Raw genomic sequence first — 20,487 nt, 5'->3', positions numbered from 1 at the left:
TCTCCTGGTCTGCTTCCACCTACCAGCCGTCTCCTCTCCGTGGAGATCGGTGTCTGGTCATTTTGCGGCAGAGTCTCCTTGGTAGCTGAGATCTCCTCAGGAGGCGACAGCCATATCCCCCCACTGCAGCACTGCAGGCAGAATAGGCCCCAACCTTTTCCGGGTGGGAAGCAGCTCCCTTTGCCCAGGATCTGTCTGGGGGCCCACTGACTCCACTCTATGTGGGTCCTGCACAACTGAGGGGGGGACCTGTTCTTCCTGCCGGTGGCACCAACTTCTCCCCACCAGATCCCCCTGGATCTGGCACAAGTCCCAGGCATGTGTGCCAGGCTCCCCCAAGGGCACCCTCACCACCCTGTGCCTGCAGCTGGCACGAAGCTCCCGCAGTGCGGTGAGCATCCAGAAGGGGAGCGGGGCGCCAGCCTCTTGCTGGCACTGCCCTCGGCCTCAGGAGGGTTCTCGGGGAGTGGGGCAGGAGCCGGAGAGGCACCCACTCACCAACGCCCCATCTACCCACAGTCCCTCCTCTCTGCCACTCATCTTTCTTACATAAACAGGGGAGGGCAGGAGCAGAGGGGCCCGGGGCTAGTTCCTGGCAGCAGCGCCAATTCTGCCCTAGGGAAGGTGTCTGGCCCCAGCCTTTTGGGATCTCTTAGCATCTTTGTCTGTAGTGGTGGGTCCCAGGGACCAATTCTGGAGCAACTGGAAATGCCCCCTCCATGGCTCCTTGGTTGTTTTTTGTAGGTTTCCCTTGCATACCACGTGACATGAGATCAGCAGCTTGGCATTGTGGGCGCCTAGAGAAATGCCTGACCCACCGTAGGTCCTCGGTGCCCACCATCTGAAAGAGTGACTCAGCAGGAAGACTGCTGTTACTGTGAGCTCCCACAGAGAAACAGCCAGAAGAGGAAGGGGCTGGATGGGGCCTGAAGGGGGGACACCATGTGCTCCCTCCCCACCCCTGCCTTTCACCTGTTAGTTTACTCCTCATGGTCACCTCAAGGGGCGGCCCAGCCAGCACCCTTTGAAGGTGGAAAGACCTCCACCTGCTCCAGGCCAGGGCAAGCAGGGGGTAAGGGGGAAGGGCAGGAGGAGGGAGGCCGAAGAGGCTGTGGCTGTGAGCCGGGCTCTGATGTCCACGATCCTGGCTCTGTCACCCCTTGGCTCAGCTACCAGATTCTCTCACTCCGGTTCCCCGTCTGTAGAAGCGGGATGGTAAGACTACATTGTAAGGACTGAGTCAGCTAATACAGGTCACGTGCTTAGTTCAGGTCATTAACAGCACCCAGAGTAAATTTCATGACCATCACGATCATTGGGACAGATCCAGGTCTGTCTACCTGCAAAGTTGGTGCTCTGCACCAAGGCCACCATTCCCACGAACTGGGAGGGGTGGCACCTGACAGCGGGCAAGGGGGAAACCCTCCGCGGCACCAGGACTGAAAGCAGCTGAGGCCCCCCCATGGCGGTGACAGGGGGGCCTTCCGTGCCAGACCGTGGCCCACGGCCCTGGTGTAAAAAGCACCGAGGAACCTCTGTGGGTCTTTAATCAGGGGAGTGAAATGAGGAAAGTGAGGTTTTAGGAAGATTAATCTGGCAGCAGGCACGGGATGGAAAAGAGTCAAGCTTAGTGCAAAGAATTACGACTCCCGCCCAGCTGTGAGAGGCGGGTCATCAAAGGAGAGTGGCCTGGTTCACAGCTCCCTGGGCACTCGGGGTTCCCGGCAGCGGGGAAGGGCGGGGCACCTTACTCGGGAGGAGGCCCCAAGGGGGCCGACAGAGGGCCCTGTTTGGTCGGTGACCATGGCCATCGCAAGGCAGCTCGGCATCTGGACAGCAAAACGGGCAGCAAAGCCGGATCTGTTAGGAGGAGCAGCCGTGGGCCCAGTTCCGAGCCGAGCATCCCACCGTGGGCCACGCCATGGGTGCAGGCCCTTCGGGGCTGGCAGGACCACCCACTCTGATGGGTGCCAGCCCCCGCAGGTGCCGGGGCCACCAAGGTTTTGAGCGCCGCCCAGAACTGGCAGCCCAAGGGCAAGACGGAACCAGGGCCACCCCAGCCAAGAACGGAAGGAGCCGTGGCTCTTACATCTTTTCACTTTATTTAAAGCTGTCAGGATATATCAGAAGTGGCTGAAGCAAGTCCAGCTTCTCTTCTCCCCCAGGAGCCGGAGTCCTTGCCGGATCCCCAGCGGTGCCAAGTTGTCGAAAGGCACGGCCCGCCCCGGGGCCCTCACACCAGCGTGTGGAAAACCTCCACCTTCTCCCGGTACAGGTGGTGGAACTGCTTGGCCAGGCAGTGGAAGGGGGCTTCGTAGTTCTCCGTCTCCTTCTGCAGAGGCAAGGTGGAGAAGTTGGTGGTGTTTCCACCTGCTCAGGACTCCCCCTCCCCTCGCGGCAGGTGCCACACCTCCTTTGTCCCCCCGGAACAGCAAGTCTGGCTACTAGCGCGCCCTTGTGACAGGGAGGAAACCAAGACACAGACTGGTTACCTAACTTGCCGAAAGCCTCACGCCCTCAGTGGTGGGGCTGGGGCTGCACCTGGATGCTTCCACAGAGCCCGTGCTTGCGGCTGCACTCGCCCCAGATGTGCCGGGATGCTAAAGTGAGGCTCTTGTCGCTTAGTTTTGACTGGGGCCCTCAAGGGGCCAGGCAAAATAACAATGGCAAGTTCTCTCTGCTGCCTCACTCCGGACGGGCAGACTGTGGCGCTGACCCCTGGGGTGTCTCTCCCTCCCCTCGAGCTCAGCGGGAGGCTGCAAGAGAAAGCCCGAGGCTCAGGGGCTCAGGCCGGTGCTGGAGCCAGGCCTGGGAAACCTCAAGATCAGCCGGGGCTGGCTGTGTGGACGGCTGTGTGGAGCAGCACTGGCCTAAGCCAGCGGCCAGCCGAGCAGGAGAGCCAGCCTGGAGCTACCCCAAGGGGCCTCCGCAGGGACTGGCTGCAGGAGCGGGATGGGCCCCAACAAGAGCCGAGGGCCAGGAACCAAGGCTGAAGGAGGGGATGATGCGGGGTCACTCATGAGCGGGAAGCTTGGTGGGGAGGGTTCTGCCCAGGGGCCGGGGAGGGTGCGTCAGTGCAGTGCTCCCAGGCGCCAGCCTGAGACACCTGACAAGTCCAGAGGAAGTGCGGCGGGTCCCAGCCAAGCTGCCCGAGCTCCCTCTCCTGCAGGCAGCAGGCTGGGGGTGGGAAGGGCAGGCCCGGCCCTACTTCCCATGGCAGGAACGAGCCCTGACTGGACGTGGGGAAGAGTTTTCAGGTGCCCAGCACTGTGCGTCTTCGTAACTGCGATGACTATTTTGTAACCAAAGGTGCCCGAAGGACTTCCACTTCTCTGAGCGATTAGACAAGTTCTGGAGCTGGCCCTAGATGACCTCCACAGGGTGGGAAGAACCAGTCCCACAAGGTGAGCATGGCAAGCTCTAGAGGAAGGAAAACCGTAGTTTCTCAGCTTAGCTAGTGTTCTCTCACTCTGTGTGCACGCGTGTCTTTTTTTCTTCTTTTCTTATAGAATAAGCTGGCAGAAGAAGGAATCCGCTACTCTGAGGACAGAGGCTCAAGCTATGCACGCATAAGAACCCACCTCCAGACCATTCTTGACAGATGGCAAAAGCGCAGCCTTGCCACGAGGCAACGAGATATCCCCAACGACAGGGAAGGGTTTCCAGACGGCAGAATGTTTTTAACTCATCGAGCTCAGTGCCCTCGCTTTGTCTGTGGCCCAGGGGTGCTGCTGGGGTGTGCGGAGCCCAGCCTAGGATTTGAGTTCCCCAACTGGAGAACAGCCTTTCCGCCTGACAGCCGGGGAGACGGAAACACGCAACAGAAACCGGTTCGCACAGAGAGCGTTACCTAGACTTTCTCACAAGGGAATTCCCAAATGGGAATGGGACAAGTTAGCCAAGAGCAGAAAAAGAGGGGGTGCCATTGAGGAACAGGGGACGTAGCCGAGAAGCGCACCTGTACTAAGTGTGCGACCCCCAAGGCCCACCCCCCCAGCCGTCAGACAGAAGGGAACAAACTCATCACATCCGCGAGGCAACTTTGGCTGTACGAAACATAAACCCTAGGCAACACCAACGTCAATAGTAAAATGTTACACTGGGGGCGCCGGGGTGGCTCAGTCGGTTGGGCATCTGACTCTCGATTTCCACTCAGGTCGTGATCTCAGCGTTGTGGGATGGAGCCCCATGTTGGGTTCTGCTTTGTCCGTGGAGCCTGCTTAAGATTCTCTCTCCTCCTTCCTCTGCCCCTTCCCTCCTCCCTTTCCAAAAAAAGAATGTTACCCCAGTTGAAAGCATAGTTAAGTAAGGAGCAGACAGAGGATGAGGATTGCGTAGGACATGCACAAGGATTTCCAAATAAATTTGAAAGTTCCCGAAAGCAAGATCTGGGGAGAATGCAATATGAAAAGTAAAAATTCAGTGGAGCTGAGCCTTTCTATATGCCACGGAGCACTCCTGAAGTAGCAGATGTCAACGGCACCATTTTCTGAATGCATTACAAGGGTTTGCCGATGACAGGAACCCATTTGTTAAAGACTAATCATAATCTCACTGACATACTAGAGAGTACATTTGCTTTGTATGAAAAGATCCTTTGATCAGACTCTCTGACTAGTGCTCAATCTGGCCTAGAATTCTGCCTCTGAGAGTCCCAAAGTAGGTTCTGTGGGAGGCCAGAGCTCCTTCTAGAAGGTTCTCAAGCTTAGACTGGCATTCTAGTCCTGGTTCGGCCGCTCAAAGGCTGGGCAACCAGGGAGAACCACACAAGCTTTCGAGTCTCTTCGTCATCTGTAGAACAGGGAGAGCACTGGCTGTCTTGTTGGGAGGCTAGAAGCTTCTGCAGATAATGTGTGCAGATGCCTAGCACGCAGTAGGCACTCAACAAAGGTCAGTTCCCTTCCCTCACCCTGCTGTAAGAGGAGAGCCCTCCCCTCAGATCCTTCTTGAATTTGTGTTTAATATTGTCCTATAGAGATGAACTTTTTTTTAGAACTTGCTTAAAAAAAAAATTTTTTTTTCATTTTTTGGTCTGAAAATGTCAAGTTTCAAAGGGTGTAAGAAAGTCTAAGGCGGGGGGGGGGGGGGCGGCGGCGCCTGGGTGGCTCAGTCAGTTAAATGCCTGACTCCTGATTTCGGGCCAGGTTACGATCTTAGGGATCGAACCTCCACATTGGTCTCTGTGCTCAGTGTGGAGTCTGCTTGGGATTCTCTCTCTCCGTCTTCTGTTGCCTCCCCCCCACTTATGCTCGCTCTCTCTCTCAAATAAATAAATAAAATCTTAAAACAAGTCCAAGAGGAACTATAAAAAACCCCAAATAGCCAAAGCAATCCTGAGAAAAAAGAACAAAGTGGGAGGCGTCACACATCCTGATTTCAAACTATATTAAACAGCCATAGGCATCGAAACAGAGTGGTCCTGGCATAAAAACAGACCTAAAACCCAATGGAACAGAATTGAGAGCCTAGAAATAAACCCCTGCCTACACGGACAGCTAGTATTTGACAAGGGGGCCAAGAATACTCTGGAGAAAAGCTAACCTCTTTAATAAACGATGTTGGGAAAACCAGATACTCACAGGCACGAGAATGAAACTGGACCCCTATTTTACACTATTCACAAAAATTAACTCAGAATGGATTCAAGATTTGAACTTGAGACCTAAAGCCATAAAACTCCTAGAAGAAAACATTGGGAAAAAGCTTGGGGCAGGAAACTTGGCAATGATTTTACAGCTGTAACGGCAGAGCACAAGCAACAGAAGCAAAACCCAATAAATGGGACTACACCAAACTAAAAGCTTCTGCACAGTGAATGAAACCACCCACAAAATGAAAAGGCTATTTACAAACCACACATCTGAGACGGGGTTAATATCCAAAATATGTAAGGAACTCTGGGAACTCTATGGCAAAAACACTGATAGTCTGATTTAAAAAATGGACTGAGGAGCAAATAGACATTTTTCCCAAAAAGATATTCAAGCGGCCACCAGGCCCATGAAAAGGTGCCGGACACCACGCATCCGCAGGTAAATGCAAATCAAAATCACAATGAGATGACTACCTCACACCTGTTAGGATGTCTATTACCCTGGAAACAAGAGATAACAAGTGTCAGGGAAGAGATGGAGAAAAAGAAATTTTTGTGCACTGTTGGTGGGAATGCAAGCTGGTGCTGTGGAAAACCATAGGGAGGTGCCTCAAAATGTTAAAAGTAGATCTAGGATACAATTGAGCAATTCCACATCTGGGTACATAGCCAAAGCAAATGAAATTGCTACTTTGAAGAGACCCCTGCACCCCCATGTTCCCTGCAGCATTACTTGAAACAGCCAAGACACAGAAACAACCCGAGTGTCCATCAACAGATGAATTAAAGAACCTGCGGTTGGTATGCAAATGACCATGATGGAATAGTATTCAGCCTCGAAAAGGAGGGCATCCTGCTATTTGTGATGACGTGGGTGACCCTTGAGGACGTTATGCTCGGTGAAACAAGCGAGACAGAGAAAGACAGATACTGCATCTTTTCACTTATATGTGGGATCTAAAAACACCCTTGGTCATAGAAAAACACAAAGCAGACTGGTGGGTGCTAGGAGCGATGGGGGACGTGGGGGATGGTGCATCGAAGGGAGCCAAGTTCCAGTTTTAAGACGAGCCTGTTCTGGGGATGGAATGAAGGGTAGAGAGATAGAAGGTCAGACGACCGCGTGGGGACCGTCAGGACGGTGGCCGCCACGCAGCCATCAGGAGGGCAGAGCCGGGCGCCAGGTGTCAAGGCTCGGCTGCGTCTCAGGCGGCATCGGGTTCTATTTCCTTTTTAATTACAGCTTTCTTACCCGAGCTGCCAGTGGTGCTTCTGTTAGCGTCAACTCCGGGGACTAGTTAGCTTACACAGTTAATACCAAGTGCTTAACCACGGCCTCCCCTGGCATAATTGATACCCACCCGTTTTGCTGGCGCAGCAACAAACACCCACGCAGAGTTGAAGCACGTAGCCCAGTGGCCTGTGATGACTCATGAGTTGGGAGTGGGCGTTAATTTTTGAGCTCCATCAAGAGTTCTGGGGACTGTGGGATCCTGGGGTGGGGAGGCAATCCCACAAACGTGAATGGAGGCAGAGGGAGTAGTGAAATATGGCTTGATGCGGGTAGTACACCATTCGCTTGGCTCAAAGGGGCACCGTCTACAAGGGGAGACGCCCTCCATCCCGTAAAAGCTGCTAATACAAAATTCATTAGTTTAGCATCTGTGATCATAGGGCCAGAGGCAAGAGGGACATCTATTTTTGTATCATCTATGAATCTGAAACTTTTAAGTAACAATAGTATCAATTAGATTTCTAGGGGGAATGGGCATACTTCAAAAGCAAACATTTATTGAGCGTTTCCTATGCACCAGACTTTGTGCTGATGTTTTCCTATTCACCATCTGACGGAATTCGCACATTCATCACTCAACGAGGAATAGATTTTCTTATTCCCATTTTACAGGTGAGGAGGCTGAGGCATTGGCAGCTCGACGAACAGGCTAAGTTCTCCGCCTCGCCCCCAGCGGACAGAGTGTTGGCCTCTACCTGCTACACTTTCCCAAGAAAGCACGCAGCTACACCGCTTTGGTGTGGGGGGGTGGATTTTAAAAAGTTCACATCCACACAGCAACTGAACAGCAAGACTTGCCAAGTTTTGTAAACGTAACAGTGGAAGTATCTGCAGTGTGAGTAGAAAACCACATCTAGACTGTTTCTTAACTAGCTCACTGACTCTTTTGGAAGGCCAAAGATTCAGGCCAGGGGGCCAGAAGGCCAGGAGTGAGGTCCGAGTGACAACCATGGGTGTTTCTGGCCACGCAGGCTTTTGCAAGTCTCCCCATCAACCCTGGTGAGGGGCGCTGCAGCCACGAACCTTGGCCCCTTGCTGGCTAGAATGGATACTTCTGGGTTGCTCCTGCAGGGGGAGTTGTTACTTTCCTCCCTTCTGGAAAGTCTGATAGGAGCATGTCTGACTGGTGCAGACGGGGTCCCATGCCTGTGCCTTGGCTGCAGGGAGGCTGGGACCTAAAAGGTCTCAAAAACAGGCACGGCGTTCTCAGGCGCTGGATAGCCAGAACTGTGAGATGGCGCCAGTAGCAAAACCGCTGGCTGTCCCCTTTCTCTCAAGGGCTCCTGCGGACTCTAAGGAGGGTACTTTGTGGCCTGGTGTCACGCCGGTGCTGCGGGGAGTTGGGACAGGGAGCCAGCACTCATAGCCCAGGCTCGACTCTTCACAAATCACGTGACCCTGGACAAGTCACTTCCACCTTCTCAACATGGAAATGGGGATTATGGGACCAGCGCCCAAGGTCACGGTACTGACTGTGAGGGCCCGTGAGATAATGCTCCAAGGACACTGTAACCCACACTATCTCACGTGGACACCAAGGGTCGCTACGCCCGAACTCGATGCACCTGTATTTCTCATTAATTGAGATACAACTATGTCGGCGCAGGCCGGCGCATCTGCTTTCCTGAAAGTGCATGAGTGACTCTGCTGTATCGAGAAAGGTTTTGAACCAGGAATGTGCATGTCAGTTCCAGAGGAGACTCTGCCTATGGTGGGGTTCGAGGCCGTAAGATCACATGAAAGACCACCTCCAGCAGAGGCCCACTCCAGACTCGGCTCCGGGGCGAGCGGGGCTACTTACCACGGATGTTTCGAAACATTCCAGGCCTTGGCCCAGGGCCCATGCCCGGGCCTGAGCCGAATCCACCACTCGTCTGCTGGCCAGGTCTGTCTTGTTCCCCACTAACACACCTGCTCAAAAGAAACAACCATTTAACTGGTTTAACTGTGGCAGCCCGGAGGGCTGCTGGGGAGATCAGAGGGCAAGCATACTAATTCTGAGGGGTCTAAAACATTGTCGAGGAGAGGCCAACTGATTCCCGGTGCTGAGCACCAGGGAAGGCGGAGGGGGAGAGAGGCTCCCAGGCTGCACACCCGCCCTCCCCACCCCTGCCTCGGGAAAGCCACTGGGCTTTGCTTTTCACACCCAGCTTTCTCTCGGCCCCTTTTCCAGACTTCACGCCGATCTGTCTGCCCTGTCTCCTTCAGGCTGCAAGGCGAGGGCCAAATTTATGCGAGCATTTGCGATAATTCCGAGCGCATGGAGCAGACGTTAAAAATGGTCATTAATACTAATCTAAGGACTGGGCTCAGAGCCAGGGACTCGGAGGCAATTTAGAGCTGTTCCCAGCTGCATCAGCTGCAGCTAATTTCTGAGCCCGTCTCTGGAGATCGCTTTCCCTGGTCTCTAATGAGGGGAATTTGTTGATCTCACATAGGGATGAAAAATAAACTGATTTAAAGCATTCAGAAGTGACAATAGGACTTGAATGTTTACTTGTGCCCCACATATAGGAGAAAATGAGGAATTCATCCCCGGGGCTGGCTTTCAGAAATAAGAACTCATTCATATCACAGCACCTTCTCCGTATTGTCCTTGAGTCTCCTCTCCATGACTCTGCGGGGGGCAAGGGGCGTCTTCATGCCCATTTTACAGACTCACAGAGGTGTGTGTGGTAACTCGCTGAGGTTTCCGGGGCAGCTAAGAGGCAGTGCTGCCGTTACCATGAAGACCACCACACTCTAAGCCAGGGGCACCACACCCTCTTTTCTAGCCTGAGGCACCTCTGCAATGACCTTGAACTCGTGAACTCGAGGGACAGCTGCGGCTGGAAGTCCCACAGCTGATGGCAGCTCCTACCTGGGAGGAAGGTGCCTGGAATCTGTGACCGAGCCTTCTCCAGCCATTTGCTGCAGTTGATGAAGGACTGCTCGTTGGTCACGTCATAGACGAGACACAGGACGTTGGGACTCTCCCACTGTGCCAGAGGGACAGGATGAGCATGTCAGTAAGGATTCCTAGGTGGGACTTCCCAGGGAAGCCCAGAGGGGTCGGCAGCGGTGGTGGGTGGAGATGAAAAACCACAACGGGGATGGGAGTCAGACACCTGAGCCCACGCACAGGTACCAATGGGAGGGCTGGGCTGAAGGGGAGGGCCGGGGCTCACCCCTGTGCCAGGCTGCCGTTCTGGGCACGTTCTGTGCGTGGTTGAAAAACCTCCCAACTTTGCAAGGCTGGTCTCAAGATCCCTACTGAGCTCGGGGAGGGTAACTGACTTGCTCAGATCAGACATGCTTTAAAGACTAGGGTAGGACTGAGGCTTTTTTCCGACCCAGAAATGCTCTGGCCTGTTGCTGGTTTCATCCATTCATTCTCTGTCTCATTCCTCTCAAGGGCCCACTGTTATGTCAGTTATTATGTTTTTCTGCTTTGCAGGCCTAAAAGAGCATCCTTCTTCCACTAGCCAGCCTCTGGAAGCTTGTTTGCTGGCATCTTCTTAATAAGGGCTGGCTTTTCAAAATGCGAAGAGCACTTTCTGCTTCTCCTGCAGTACATCAGCCCTAATCCAAACCAGACCGACAAGTGGACAGGGCTTGCTGTCCCAATTAAGAAGCAGGCCTATGCTCTCAGGGGCTGTGGCCTGGGACATCCTGCGGCCTTGCACAAGGCCACAGGACGGCCTTGCTCGGAGGCTGTGATGCTCGTCGTCCTGGTGTACGAGGCTCTACACAGGCCCCTGTCTCTGAGGACCCCTATCCTGCACAATTACAGCCTGGTTTATTTCTGGTGTGTCAGTAACCTCCCAGCGTGTGGGGAGGAATCCTCTTCCCTCAAGTTGTCCTTGGACGGCTGGTCCAGCATTGGCTCTGGAGGGTTTACTGTACCCCAAGGCTATGCTGTCGCTTTAACGGAACTGATGAACACCCCCCCCACCAACTTCACGCTGCGGACTAACTCAAGAAATTTTGCTAGAACCACAGTGACCTCGCCTTTGTGCATGCAGGGAACACCTCCTTCCTCTAGGCCTCAGTGAGGGGACCCAGGATAGGCTTGGGATCAAGCTGGGGAGCCCTGTGTCAGGGCTAGCTGGAGGCAGGCTGTGGGCTGACCGGTGCCCCTCTGGCTTGTCCAGACACTTCCTCCCTTCTGCCCAATAGGGCAGCACCCACTGAGAGGCCGTGCACACAGCACGCACGTGGTAGGCATCACAGATGGATGCGTGAAGCCAGCCCATGAGAAATGACTGTCATTAGATCTGTTTCCCTTAGACAACAAAAAAGGGGCAGAAAACAGTTTCTATTAAAGTGTAGCTGTTCTTGGAAAGGCAGGGGAGGGCTCTGGAGAGCTCAAAACTTCTAATTAGCTCACTGGCCCAGATTAGCGGAACTGTTACCTTGACAGGTACAGGGAGCTGGACCCTGCGAGGATGGCTGGGTGGGCCAGAGGAGGACCCCCCAGGGGTTGGGGGGGCAGCAGGTGCAGGTCCCAGAGTGGACCCCAGGCTGGACCCCAGAGGTGGGCAGGGAAGGTGAGCCTTGCTACGGGGCCTCCAGGGTGCCCCCTAGAGGGGAAGAAAATGTTTGCTTCTGTCCTGCGAGGCTGGGGAGTGCGGAATGCTCAGCACCATCACCTTCAGGAGGGAGCTGGCCAAAGGAGGGGGGCCCAGAGCGCTGCGGGGACTGAGTCACACAGCTTGGGAGCATTTGGAACCTGGCCATTCCAGAGCTGGGGGAAGAGGGACTCAACACGCATGTGCCAGTCCTCCTGGCCAAGGGGCTGTGCATCCCAAGGCTGGGAGGACTGCTCCTGGAAGAATTCTGCCGTGGTAGCTTCTGGGAGAGCAGGGAAGGGGGCAAGTTTGTGTGGACGGTGGTGGTGGTTAAGGAAAAGATCGCACGCTACTTGCCAGTTTATCCAGCATTTCGGAAAACAGCTCCTTGCCGGCAGAGTCAAAAATGAAGAGTTCCTAGAACCAGAAAGGCAGGTCCCCAGAAAATCTACATGTAGGCAAATGGCTGGCCACAAGTCCCCGAGGTGACCCTCCGCTCCCTGCAGACCCGGCTTCATGGTGAGATGCACCCATTCCCACAGGCTCGGTGACGACGATGGGGGAAAGGAACGATCTGGAGAGCCCGAGATGGGCAGCGCAATGGTCTTCCACACCAACTAGCACTTTCTGTGCAACAGCTCACCTCTCCTAACCCCGAGTGCAGAAATACCAGGAACAAGCTGACTTCCCACCTGGCAGAACAGAATGCTAAACAGGCTGACAAGTGCTCTGGTTTCCAAAAGGTCATTCTGCACTTTGTTAACCAAATTGATTTTTAAATCTTAAAACAATTCTTTTTAAAGCAGGTCACAGAGTAGGCCTGGAGAAGGTGTTTGAAATAGGACAGCCTGCCATCCTTCCCTGATGAGAGCGGTGGGATTCGGACAGAGGGTGCAGGGTGACTCTTCCTGCCCCTCGATGCAACCTCGGCCAGCCCATGCGAGGGCCCCTCCCTGCTGCTGCTGCTCCGGGAAGTCTCCCCTTCGGCTCCCCCGGGGCACTGGATGCCCTGGCTGGCTTCTGACCCCAGCACCTGCGCTCTGAAGGTCAGGGCTGTACTCTGTGTTGAGCGCCGCTTATCTGCACTCATGTTAGCCCTTCTCCCTGCACTGGGGGTACTTCAAGCTGTGTTTCCTCATGGACCTCTTTAGGAAGGTGGTGATTCATCCGTCTTCTCTCCAGGATAGTACTACACACGTGATGCCTTTGCAGTTCAATTTCCAGAGTTACGGATTCCAAAGAAGGGACCTCGGTTAAGAACCCTGGTACTACACCACTTCTATGAGTGCAGGGCCCCTATCCCTGTCTTCTTACACTCCCTTCTTTGGCCTGGGTCAGTGACGTTTCCCAAGTGCTCAGACAAGCCTCGGCCAAGTTCTGACACTGTGTCCCTCTTAGGGAAGATGACATGGGCCCCAGAGACTCTGAGCCCAGCTGGAGGAGCACTGACCTTTCTGGGGTCAAGGGCACCACTTACCACACTGTCCCCCGTGTCAGGGACTGGCACTGTCTTCACCACCAAGTCCACCCCTGTTGTCTGTGGGGGGAGAACCGAGAATATGTGCATCAGAGGGTCCCAAGAGGCATGTCACAGGACACGATGAACACCCAATACCCAGAAGGCACAAGTACTATGTTCTGGATTGGTTGTTGGTGCAGAAGTCAGACAGGACCAACCAGCCTCGTCCAAGTCCCCACCCACAAGGAGCAACACATGAGAACCAGGCCGACCACCTGCTGGTCTGTTCCATGGACAGCCTCGTGCCCTGTGGCTTGTGGCCATTCAAAGAGCTTCTCATCAAACCTCTCAGGGCTTCTTAAAAAATTCTGGAAAGTCACTCCTTCAGGGTTAGGGGACAACCGTTTCTCTTTAAGCCTCGACCAGCCCCCAACTCCCACATCTCACCAGGGTGTAGTTCTTCTGGAAATGGGCCCCGTCGCTGCGGAAGCTCTGTGCCAGGGCGGTCTTGCCCACTGCTGGATCTCCTGTGAGGTTGGAGAAGAAAACCATCACTGCCGTCCCGATCTGACCACAGAAGCTCTCACTCCAGAATGCTAGTTAGAAACCAGAAACTTCAATGGCTTTTCAGAGAAAATGTAGTTGATTCTCCTGGGGACTTGTGAGGTGGCTGGCAGGGCCACGGGCCCAGGAGAGCGATCTTCAAAGCCCAGTCGCGTTTCTTCAAGGGTAATCCTTTCATCCGAAAGAATTGACCCAGAAGGTAACAGAGCTTGGGCGGGGGGCGCTTTCGAGCACTAGAAACAGAACTAACATCTGCCCCCGAACACACCCCATGGGGGAAAACTCTCACTTTCAAACTTGAATTTACTTTGAAGTCTTATAAGGTAAAGGGGTGTGTGACCCGCTCAGTCTTATGGAACTAATTCGAGCTTAGAACTTCCATCCGTGGGTCCCTGCACGCTTCTTTTAGGACAGGGGGGTAGAGGTTGGGAGGGTATCTGTATTTACAGGAAGCAAGGGATCAGGTGCTAAATTTATCAACCTGAAATCCATTTGCAAGTGATACATTCTGTCCCCTGCCTCCCCGTGCTGGAGACCACTGCGGACCCATCTTCCCAGGGGCTTTGCCATGTCTGTCCTCAACGGCCACTGTTTCCTCTAGGCTCGCCTTATATGCTCTGGGGTTTCTCTCCCTGCCCTTCCTTTATGAGTCCACAGCCCCGTATATTGGTATCTCCAAACTGAAGGTGTATGGCATAGGTTCAGTCTGAGATCTGGACCTTCTGCAAGACTGTCCGGAGATATTTAATCTGGAGGTTCTTCCCTGCCCCCAAGGATGCTGAAGGCTCTCCACGCCCCTCCTTAATCCCACTGTGTACATCGCCCCCCCATCCCCCTGCCCCCATGCGTGGCTCTGCTCAGCCTCCTGGGACTCCACACTTTTCTCATCTGCAAGATCTTCAGGGGCATGGGGCCTGGGGCCGTGAGTCTGGCACTGACGCTCCTCCTGAACACCTGTTTTCTGCTCTCTCGTGCCCTGAGTCCCAGCACTCTCGGGCCTCTGCACTCTCGGGCCTCTGACTCTATCCTACGTGTGACCCCTCCCTCTGCACCTTCACTGTTTACAGTCGGATCCCACGCGCCTCTTCACTTGACTTCTCCGCAGCCCGCTGCTCTGTTCACTTTTCAGTTTTGACTCTTCCCACCTATAATTTTCTCTTGTGAGACAATTACTTGACTACTTGTGGCATTTCGTTTCCCGTGAACTCCTCCAGCATTGAGTGAGCTGCTCAGTCTTGCTTTTTTCTGTTTACCACCGTGACTTAGAAGGGAATCATTCCCACGATTCCCTCCTTCCCAGCCCCCACCCCGTACCGTCGCCAGCATCAACCTCACTGGGCAGAGGAAGGGTCCGAAGCTCAGAGAAAGCTGGGTAACTGGCCCAGAATTCTAGCATCTCACTCTCCCCAGCAGACCCCACTCCTCTCCTAGAGCTCGGGGACACTCCTGACCCATTTCTAACATTGCCCCGATAGGCCCCCATCACCGAGGCCTTGCCTGCCATCAGGGGCGCCCGCGGACTAGACTGTGGCGGGGTACCCATCCATCTCTGAACAAACAGAGCGTATCGCTTTCCTTCTTGTGCTTTGACTGCATCCACGCTCCTGACTCCAATTTTGCTTCTGAATCCAGTTAGAAATTGGCTCTTCTCGCTCGTGAAATTCCCCACAGATTTATTTGTTCTAGTTAATTTCATGAATCTTTCTTCCGACTGTCAGTCAGAGTCACCCACACTTATGGAAAGCCTCATGTGCCGGCTGAGGAGGGATCCAGCACAGGGAAGGGAATAACTGATAAACATGTTTGCAGAGCAACACGATGACAAGTGCAAAGGCAAAAAGCACAAGCTGAGAATCAAAGTGTCTGAGGGCGCATCGAGCAAAGAAACAAATGAGCAGTTTCATCAGCAAGGATGACTTCCCCAGGGCCCGGGAGAGCCCGGGGTGATGGCAGGGAGGGGCCCTGATGGACAAAGACGGTGACACCTGCAAAGGCCCCATGCAAGGTCACCTGTGACCTCTTAATTGCCAAGTCCAATGGCTTCTTCCTCAGTTCTCACGCTCCCTGATGTCTCTGAAGGATGACTCAGCCCGAAGCAGCCCCCTCTTTCCTGAGTCCTCTGGCCCTGTGGCCCCAGGGTCCTTGCACGGGTCTTATTCTTCCACTTCCTGCTCCTGAAATGTGGCCACTCCTGTAGGTCTGTCCTTGGCCCTCTGCTCCCAGTGGCTCTGTCCTGTTGACTCTTTCCCCAAGTCATCGGGTCAGGATCCCTCTCCCACGCTCTGTCTGTATCTCTAATAACCTGTGGAAGCTTCCACGAGAACGCTGGGCCTCCACCCAATCTGTCGACAGCCTGGCTCGTGTCGCACCCCCAGGTCCCAAGTGGTCTTGCTCACCCAGCTCTCTGGTACTGCTCACGTCACCACTTGCCCATGGCTCCCAGCTGTACGCAGTCACCTCTGACCGCATCTCCCACACCCCGCGCTCTGCTCCTGGCTCCTGATGTCCTTTGTTGGGTCTCGAGCCCGCATGGCCTTTGTCATCACTGCTGACACTGCACTAGTTACCTCAGCCTGAGCTCTGAGCCCTGCCTTGTGATGCGGGAGCGGGGCCTTTGCAAACATGTGTCTCCTTTGCCAGGGGCTTCCTGTTCGGCTCTGCCAATGTGAGTTCTAGAGAGACTGGCAGCTGGGAGAGGGGGGATGGGCTTACTCCTTTCCCACCTGCCTGCTGTGTCTCTTAGGAGTACCTTGGCAATGGCCTTCACCCAGCAGCAGGTAGTAATGTCTCTCCAGTTTTGTTTTGTTTTTTTTTTTTGGTACTCCCAGACCAGCCTTATTATTCCTCCTCAGAGATGCCAGGATCGGGGCTGGGGGGGGTAGTGTCCCCTTCTCAGAGATCTGCCTATTGGCTACCCAGGGCACTCCTGGGTTTCTGATGTCCCTTCATCCTTCCAGGCCTCCAGAACCTGTGTGATGAACACCCTGCGTGAAATCTCACGGGTGCAGTTACCTACTGTAGGTTCTGCTTTTTTGCCCAGACCCCGACTTCTGTAGCAGTCATACCAAGAGTGGCCTCCAAACCCAGACCCTCAGGATGGTCCGGAATGGGTTTGGGTGCGTCTTGCCTGAACACGGGGCTCAGCTCCCTCCCAAGGGGTAGGGACTGAGGCCCAGTGATCTGTGGCACCACATGGCAGGTGACTGAATTCTTGAGGTCCCACCCCAGCAGAGCCGCGCCCCCTCCTCGGGAATCTGGATCCCAGCTCTGTGGGGTTCCTCCTCAAGCTTCTGACACCCCAACTTCTACCTACCACTTCTGTGTCACCTCAAGGTTCTCTTCCTGCTTTTCCGTTTCTCCAACCCCTGTTGAACCAATTCTGTATAAGAAAATACCCAATGTGTTTTGTTTTCTTGAGCGGGTCTTGCCTGACGCGCTCCCCACCTGCTGCCCCTCTCTGCTTTTTATTTTTCTTCGTTCTACCTACCCCGTTGGCACCAACAGATGGACGTTTCCAGGACAGCATCACTGTACCCCTCTCTGCCATCAAGCCCGAATCCACATCCAATCTGCTCTCCAATTGCCCTTTACACTGAATCTGGGCCCTACACTCCTACTCTCTGGCTGAGAATCACTCAAAGGTAACTTCCTTCTACATCTCCCCACCCAAGTCCAAATTCTCTGCCCGGCAAGGCTCCCTGCCCTTCTTCCCTCTTGGAAGGGAGGCTCACGGCTGGTAGCATGAGACTTGATATCAGAGGCCCCGTCCCCGCTTCCATCAAGGGGCAGTCAATTGTAGTGCTTAGGGCACAGACTCCAGCCCCCTCACTTATCTTCTATGTGATCTTGGGTCAGTGATCTCTCTCTGAGCCTCAGTGGCCACTTCCGCAAAATGGGAATCACAGCACCTATCTCATGGAATTGGTGGGAGGATTTAATGAGCTGATGTGTGCAGCGCCTGACGTATATGAAGTTATATTTAAGTGATTTTTAAATATATAAATATAGAAATAAATCACTGCTTTATTTACAACAGATGAATGTCAAGGGTGTAATCCCTCCTCATCTCCTCAGCTGGGCCAGAACAATTAGCAGCAGTGCCTTGAGGTATTTCTCTGGTGTCTGGCGCACAAAGGGCATTCTGTTCATGTTTGTTGAATTATAAATTATTCTGCCCATCTCAGCACTGCCACGAGTGTAGGGTCTGGTCTGGTTCCACCCTGTATTCCGTTATTACCTTGCACAGTGACTTACACACAGCAGGTGCTCAATAAAGATCTGTTGAATGAATGAACACTTAAGTTGAACATCAAGTCCCTCCATGATTAAGTTATAGGAGAGAAAAAAAGACAGATAAACTCAATTTAAACAGTAGGCCTGGGAAGGGAAAGGAAAAATAAAACCAGTGAGGGGGGGTTGTAGGCAGTGGGGGTGGTGTGGAGAATGAGAATTTGGTGATGGTGGTGGGCGGGGGGGTGGGGGGGACCTGATTCATTGTGCTGAGGTCTTTTTGGTTTCTGGAAACTTCCATGAGGAAATGCCCTTGAGGCCCTGAAAGGAGGCTGCAGTTAAGGACTAGACTGGAGTTCACAAGTCACTTACTCAGGCGGTGGCCGCAATCAGGGGAAAAAGTGCCTGGGGGAGTGGATGTAAAGAGAGACAAAGAGTCTAGAATGGAGGCTTGGGGACAGTAGCGCTGGGGGCTGAAAACAAAGCCCTGGAAATCAGATCACCAGGGTCTGGGTGCCAGCTCTGCCAGATCCAGCTGTGCAACCCAGGGCAAATGTCTTAACGTCTCTGGGCCTCAGGTGCCCATCTGTAAACGAGGATGACAGCAATACCGATCCCACAGGGTTCTTGTGAGGATTCACTGAGATTCCTGGGTTGAGGGTCCTTATACAGTGCTGGCGCACAGAAGGTGCTCAGTACGTTAGTCCCATGATGGAAGTTGAATGATGAAAGAAGAGAACAGTTAGAGAAGCCCATGGAGGAAAATAAAAACGTTTTCACGGTATCTGCAAGGAAACTGCAGGGGAGTTGCTGGTCCCAGATGACATAGGAACAGCCAGAATTACTTCTGTTACACAACACTGCCTCCCCTGGCGTTTCTGGAAACTAGAAAAAAACTACCTCTTTTGAGAAGCATGGATTTTTTTTTTTTTTTCTTTCTCTCTAGTATGATCTGAGTTACTATGGTCAGTCATCTTTCTGTATGACTGTTTTATTTTCAAATTAAAAAAGCCCTTAAAAATGTCATCAGTTTCAGTCTGGAAGAGAGGAATTCAAACAGGCATCTCTTCTCCCTCTATATGGTTTCTGACCATTTCTTTCCTGAGCCCGTCAGGGAACCCTGGCGAGATCACGGAGTTCAAAGCTAACACAAGTGAAGAGTTTTGGAGTTGGGCAGGTCTGGGGGCTGAAATCCTGCCTATGACTTTCCTTCGCTGGGGGGCAGGGGGTAACCTTGGGCAAGAGACCCTTCAGTGCCTCAGTAAGAGAACAATACAGCACCTACTTGTGTGCTACAGGAAGGGGACTGAATGAAGTACCCGTGCCTGCCCTGCGCTAAAACTACACCTGTGTTCAGAGGCCCCAGATCAAAATCCAGGCGACTATCTTCCTAAAGGTGCAGACACATAAAGGAAACACCACAAATGTGAATGCCACACGGTCATTCATTCCACACATGGCTACTGAGTACCTCTTGGATTCCAGATATTCAGGATGCTTGAGATACAGAAGTCAACAAAACGAAGATTTGGGGGATTCAACATTCATGTCCCCTTGAGACTGGGTTAGCCAAGTAGCTCTGGCTCTTAAACACGACACACATGGGTCTGTTGCAAACTCTGGTCAACTGCACATTATTGTCTCCAATCCCTGTTATCAGAGGGGGTGGGCTCAGGGGGGAAAAAAAAAATCCCACATGTAAAGACCTCCAAAGTCACTGATCCCTGACTCTGGGATACAGCACACGGTTTAGATGAAACACTTACGGTGTGTTTAGCCTGACTTTTTAAAAAATTTTATTTTATTTTATTTTTAGAACGGGTCTGCTCGTCCTGAACACAGCTCGAAAACTGGTGAAGGTGGTCTCGGAGCAGGACCGGGAATGGGCAGGTCCGCTGGAGCTACAGATGCGCTCTGGAAGGTAACTCTCCCACCCTAACGGAATCTACTCTATCAGTCATTCCATTAATTCGCCTTTGGAAGACACAAAAAAGGGAAAGAGGGTAGGCGATTTAGAACTAAACCTCTCATATCTTAGGAAGTCTCTGGACTCCGGAGACTGTAAATTTCAAACTCACCTGCCAGGATGCATTTGGCCGCCAGCTTCACCATGGTAACCAACTACCTCCGCGGACGAGAGAGGGAAGAGCGGCTGCTAGAGGCGTTGGGGGACTTGCCTGGGAAGGGAAGTGGAGAGAGGAGACGCTCAAGGGGCCTGTGGCCGCTGTACGGACCCGCTGGGCTGGGGGCGGCTACCGGGCGCGAGGACTGGGGCGGGGGCGCGGAGGAGGGCCAGAGGGGGCTCAGCTCGAGGCCTCAGAGGGCGGCCTCGGAGGCGCGAGCGAGGCGACGCGGACCCCATTCCCAGCCCAGAGTCGGCAGCGGCGATCGAAAAGTGAGACCCAGCAAGCCTGCAGCCCCAACACGGAGCCAGAGGCACTCCCTCTCACCCACCTGCCCCGCCACCTCCTTCTCCCCACTGACCCGCGATAGGCTGCCACCCAAAGCTCCCGCCCCGAAGGCTCTCGGAGGCCAGTGGGGGGAGGGGGCGGGGCTAACAGCCCTCCCTCCACGGACAAGTCTTTAGGGCTATTTGTGCTTCAAACTCATCCCGCTTGACGAATGGTTACGGGAGATGTCAATCACTGCTACTCCCACCCCCGCGCCGCCGGAAAGTTTGCGGAAAGGAAGCTCCAATCTCCGTAGCCAGAGGCGGTGATAAGAGAAGCTTTCTGATTGGCCAGAGGTTGGCTTGGACCATCTGCGGGAGGAAGGGGGATTCGCCGCTCCCCCCCGC

The 20,487-nt window shown here is 53.7% G+C and overlaps 1 protein-coding gene across 5 annotated transcripts; it reads right to left on the bottom strand.

Annotated features, from left to right (window-relative positions):
• Window positions 1–2,083: 2,083 nt before the first annotated feature.
• Window positions 2,084–20,261, bottom strand: IFT27 (intraflagellar transport 27). Of its 5 annotated transcripts, none has more exons than XM_059402097.1 (8): window positions 20,175–20,261; window positions 19,769–19,867; window positions 13,344–13,423; window positions 12,915–12,974; window positions 11,795–11,854; window positions 9,748–9,865; window positions 8,689–8,798; window positions 2,084–2,332 (listed from the first exon to the last, which is right to left on the bottom strand). In XM_059402097.1, exons 2-8 carry the CDS (start codon window positions 19,800–19,802, stop codon window positions 2,234–2,236), a joined length of 561 nt encoding a protein of 186 aa, XP_059258080.1. In that variant the 5' UTR covers window positions 19,803–19,867; window positions 20,175–20,261; the 3' UTR covers window positions 2,084–2,233. The 5 variants fall into 5 exon arrangements, with proteins under 5 accessions (XP_059258080.1, XP_059258079.1, XP_059258081.1 ...); XM_059402096.1 differs by having other exon boundaries at window positions 20,145–20,243; XM_059402098.1 differs by lacking the exon at window positions 20,175–20,261 and adding an exon at window positions 20,048–20,138.
• Between the last annotated feature and the right edge of the window lie 226 nt (window positions 20,262–20,487).

Source organism: Mustela nigripes, chromosome 6 (genome assembly GCF_022355385.1).
Source record: "Mustela nigripes isolate SB6536 chromosome 6, MUSNIG.SB6536, whole genome shotgun sequence".
In the NCBI taxonomy this organism is placed as follows: domain Eukaryota; kingdom Metazoa; phylum Chordata; class Mammalia; order Carnivora; family Mustelidae; genus Mustela; species Mustela nigripes.
The sequence above is the reverse complement of the archived record's forward strand: the minus strand, read 5'-3'. Positions and strand labels throughout refer to the sequence as shown.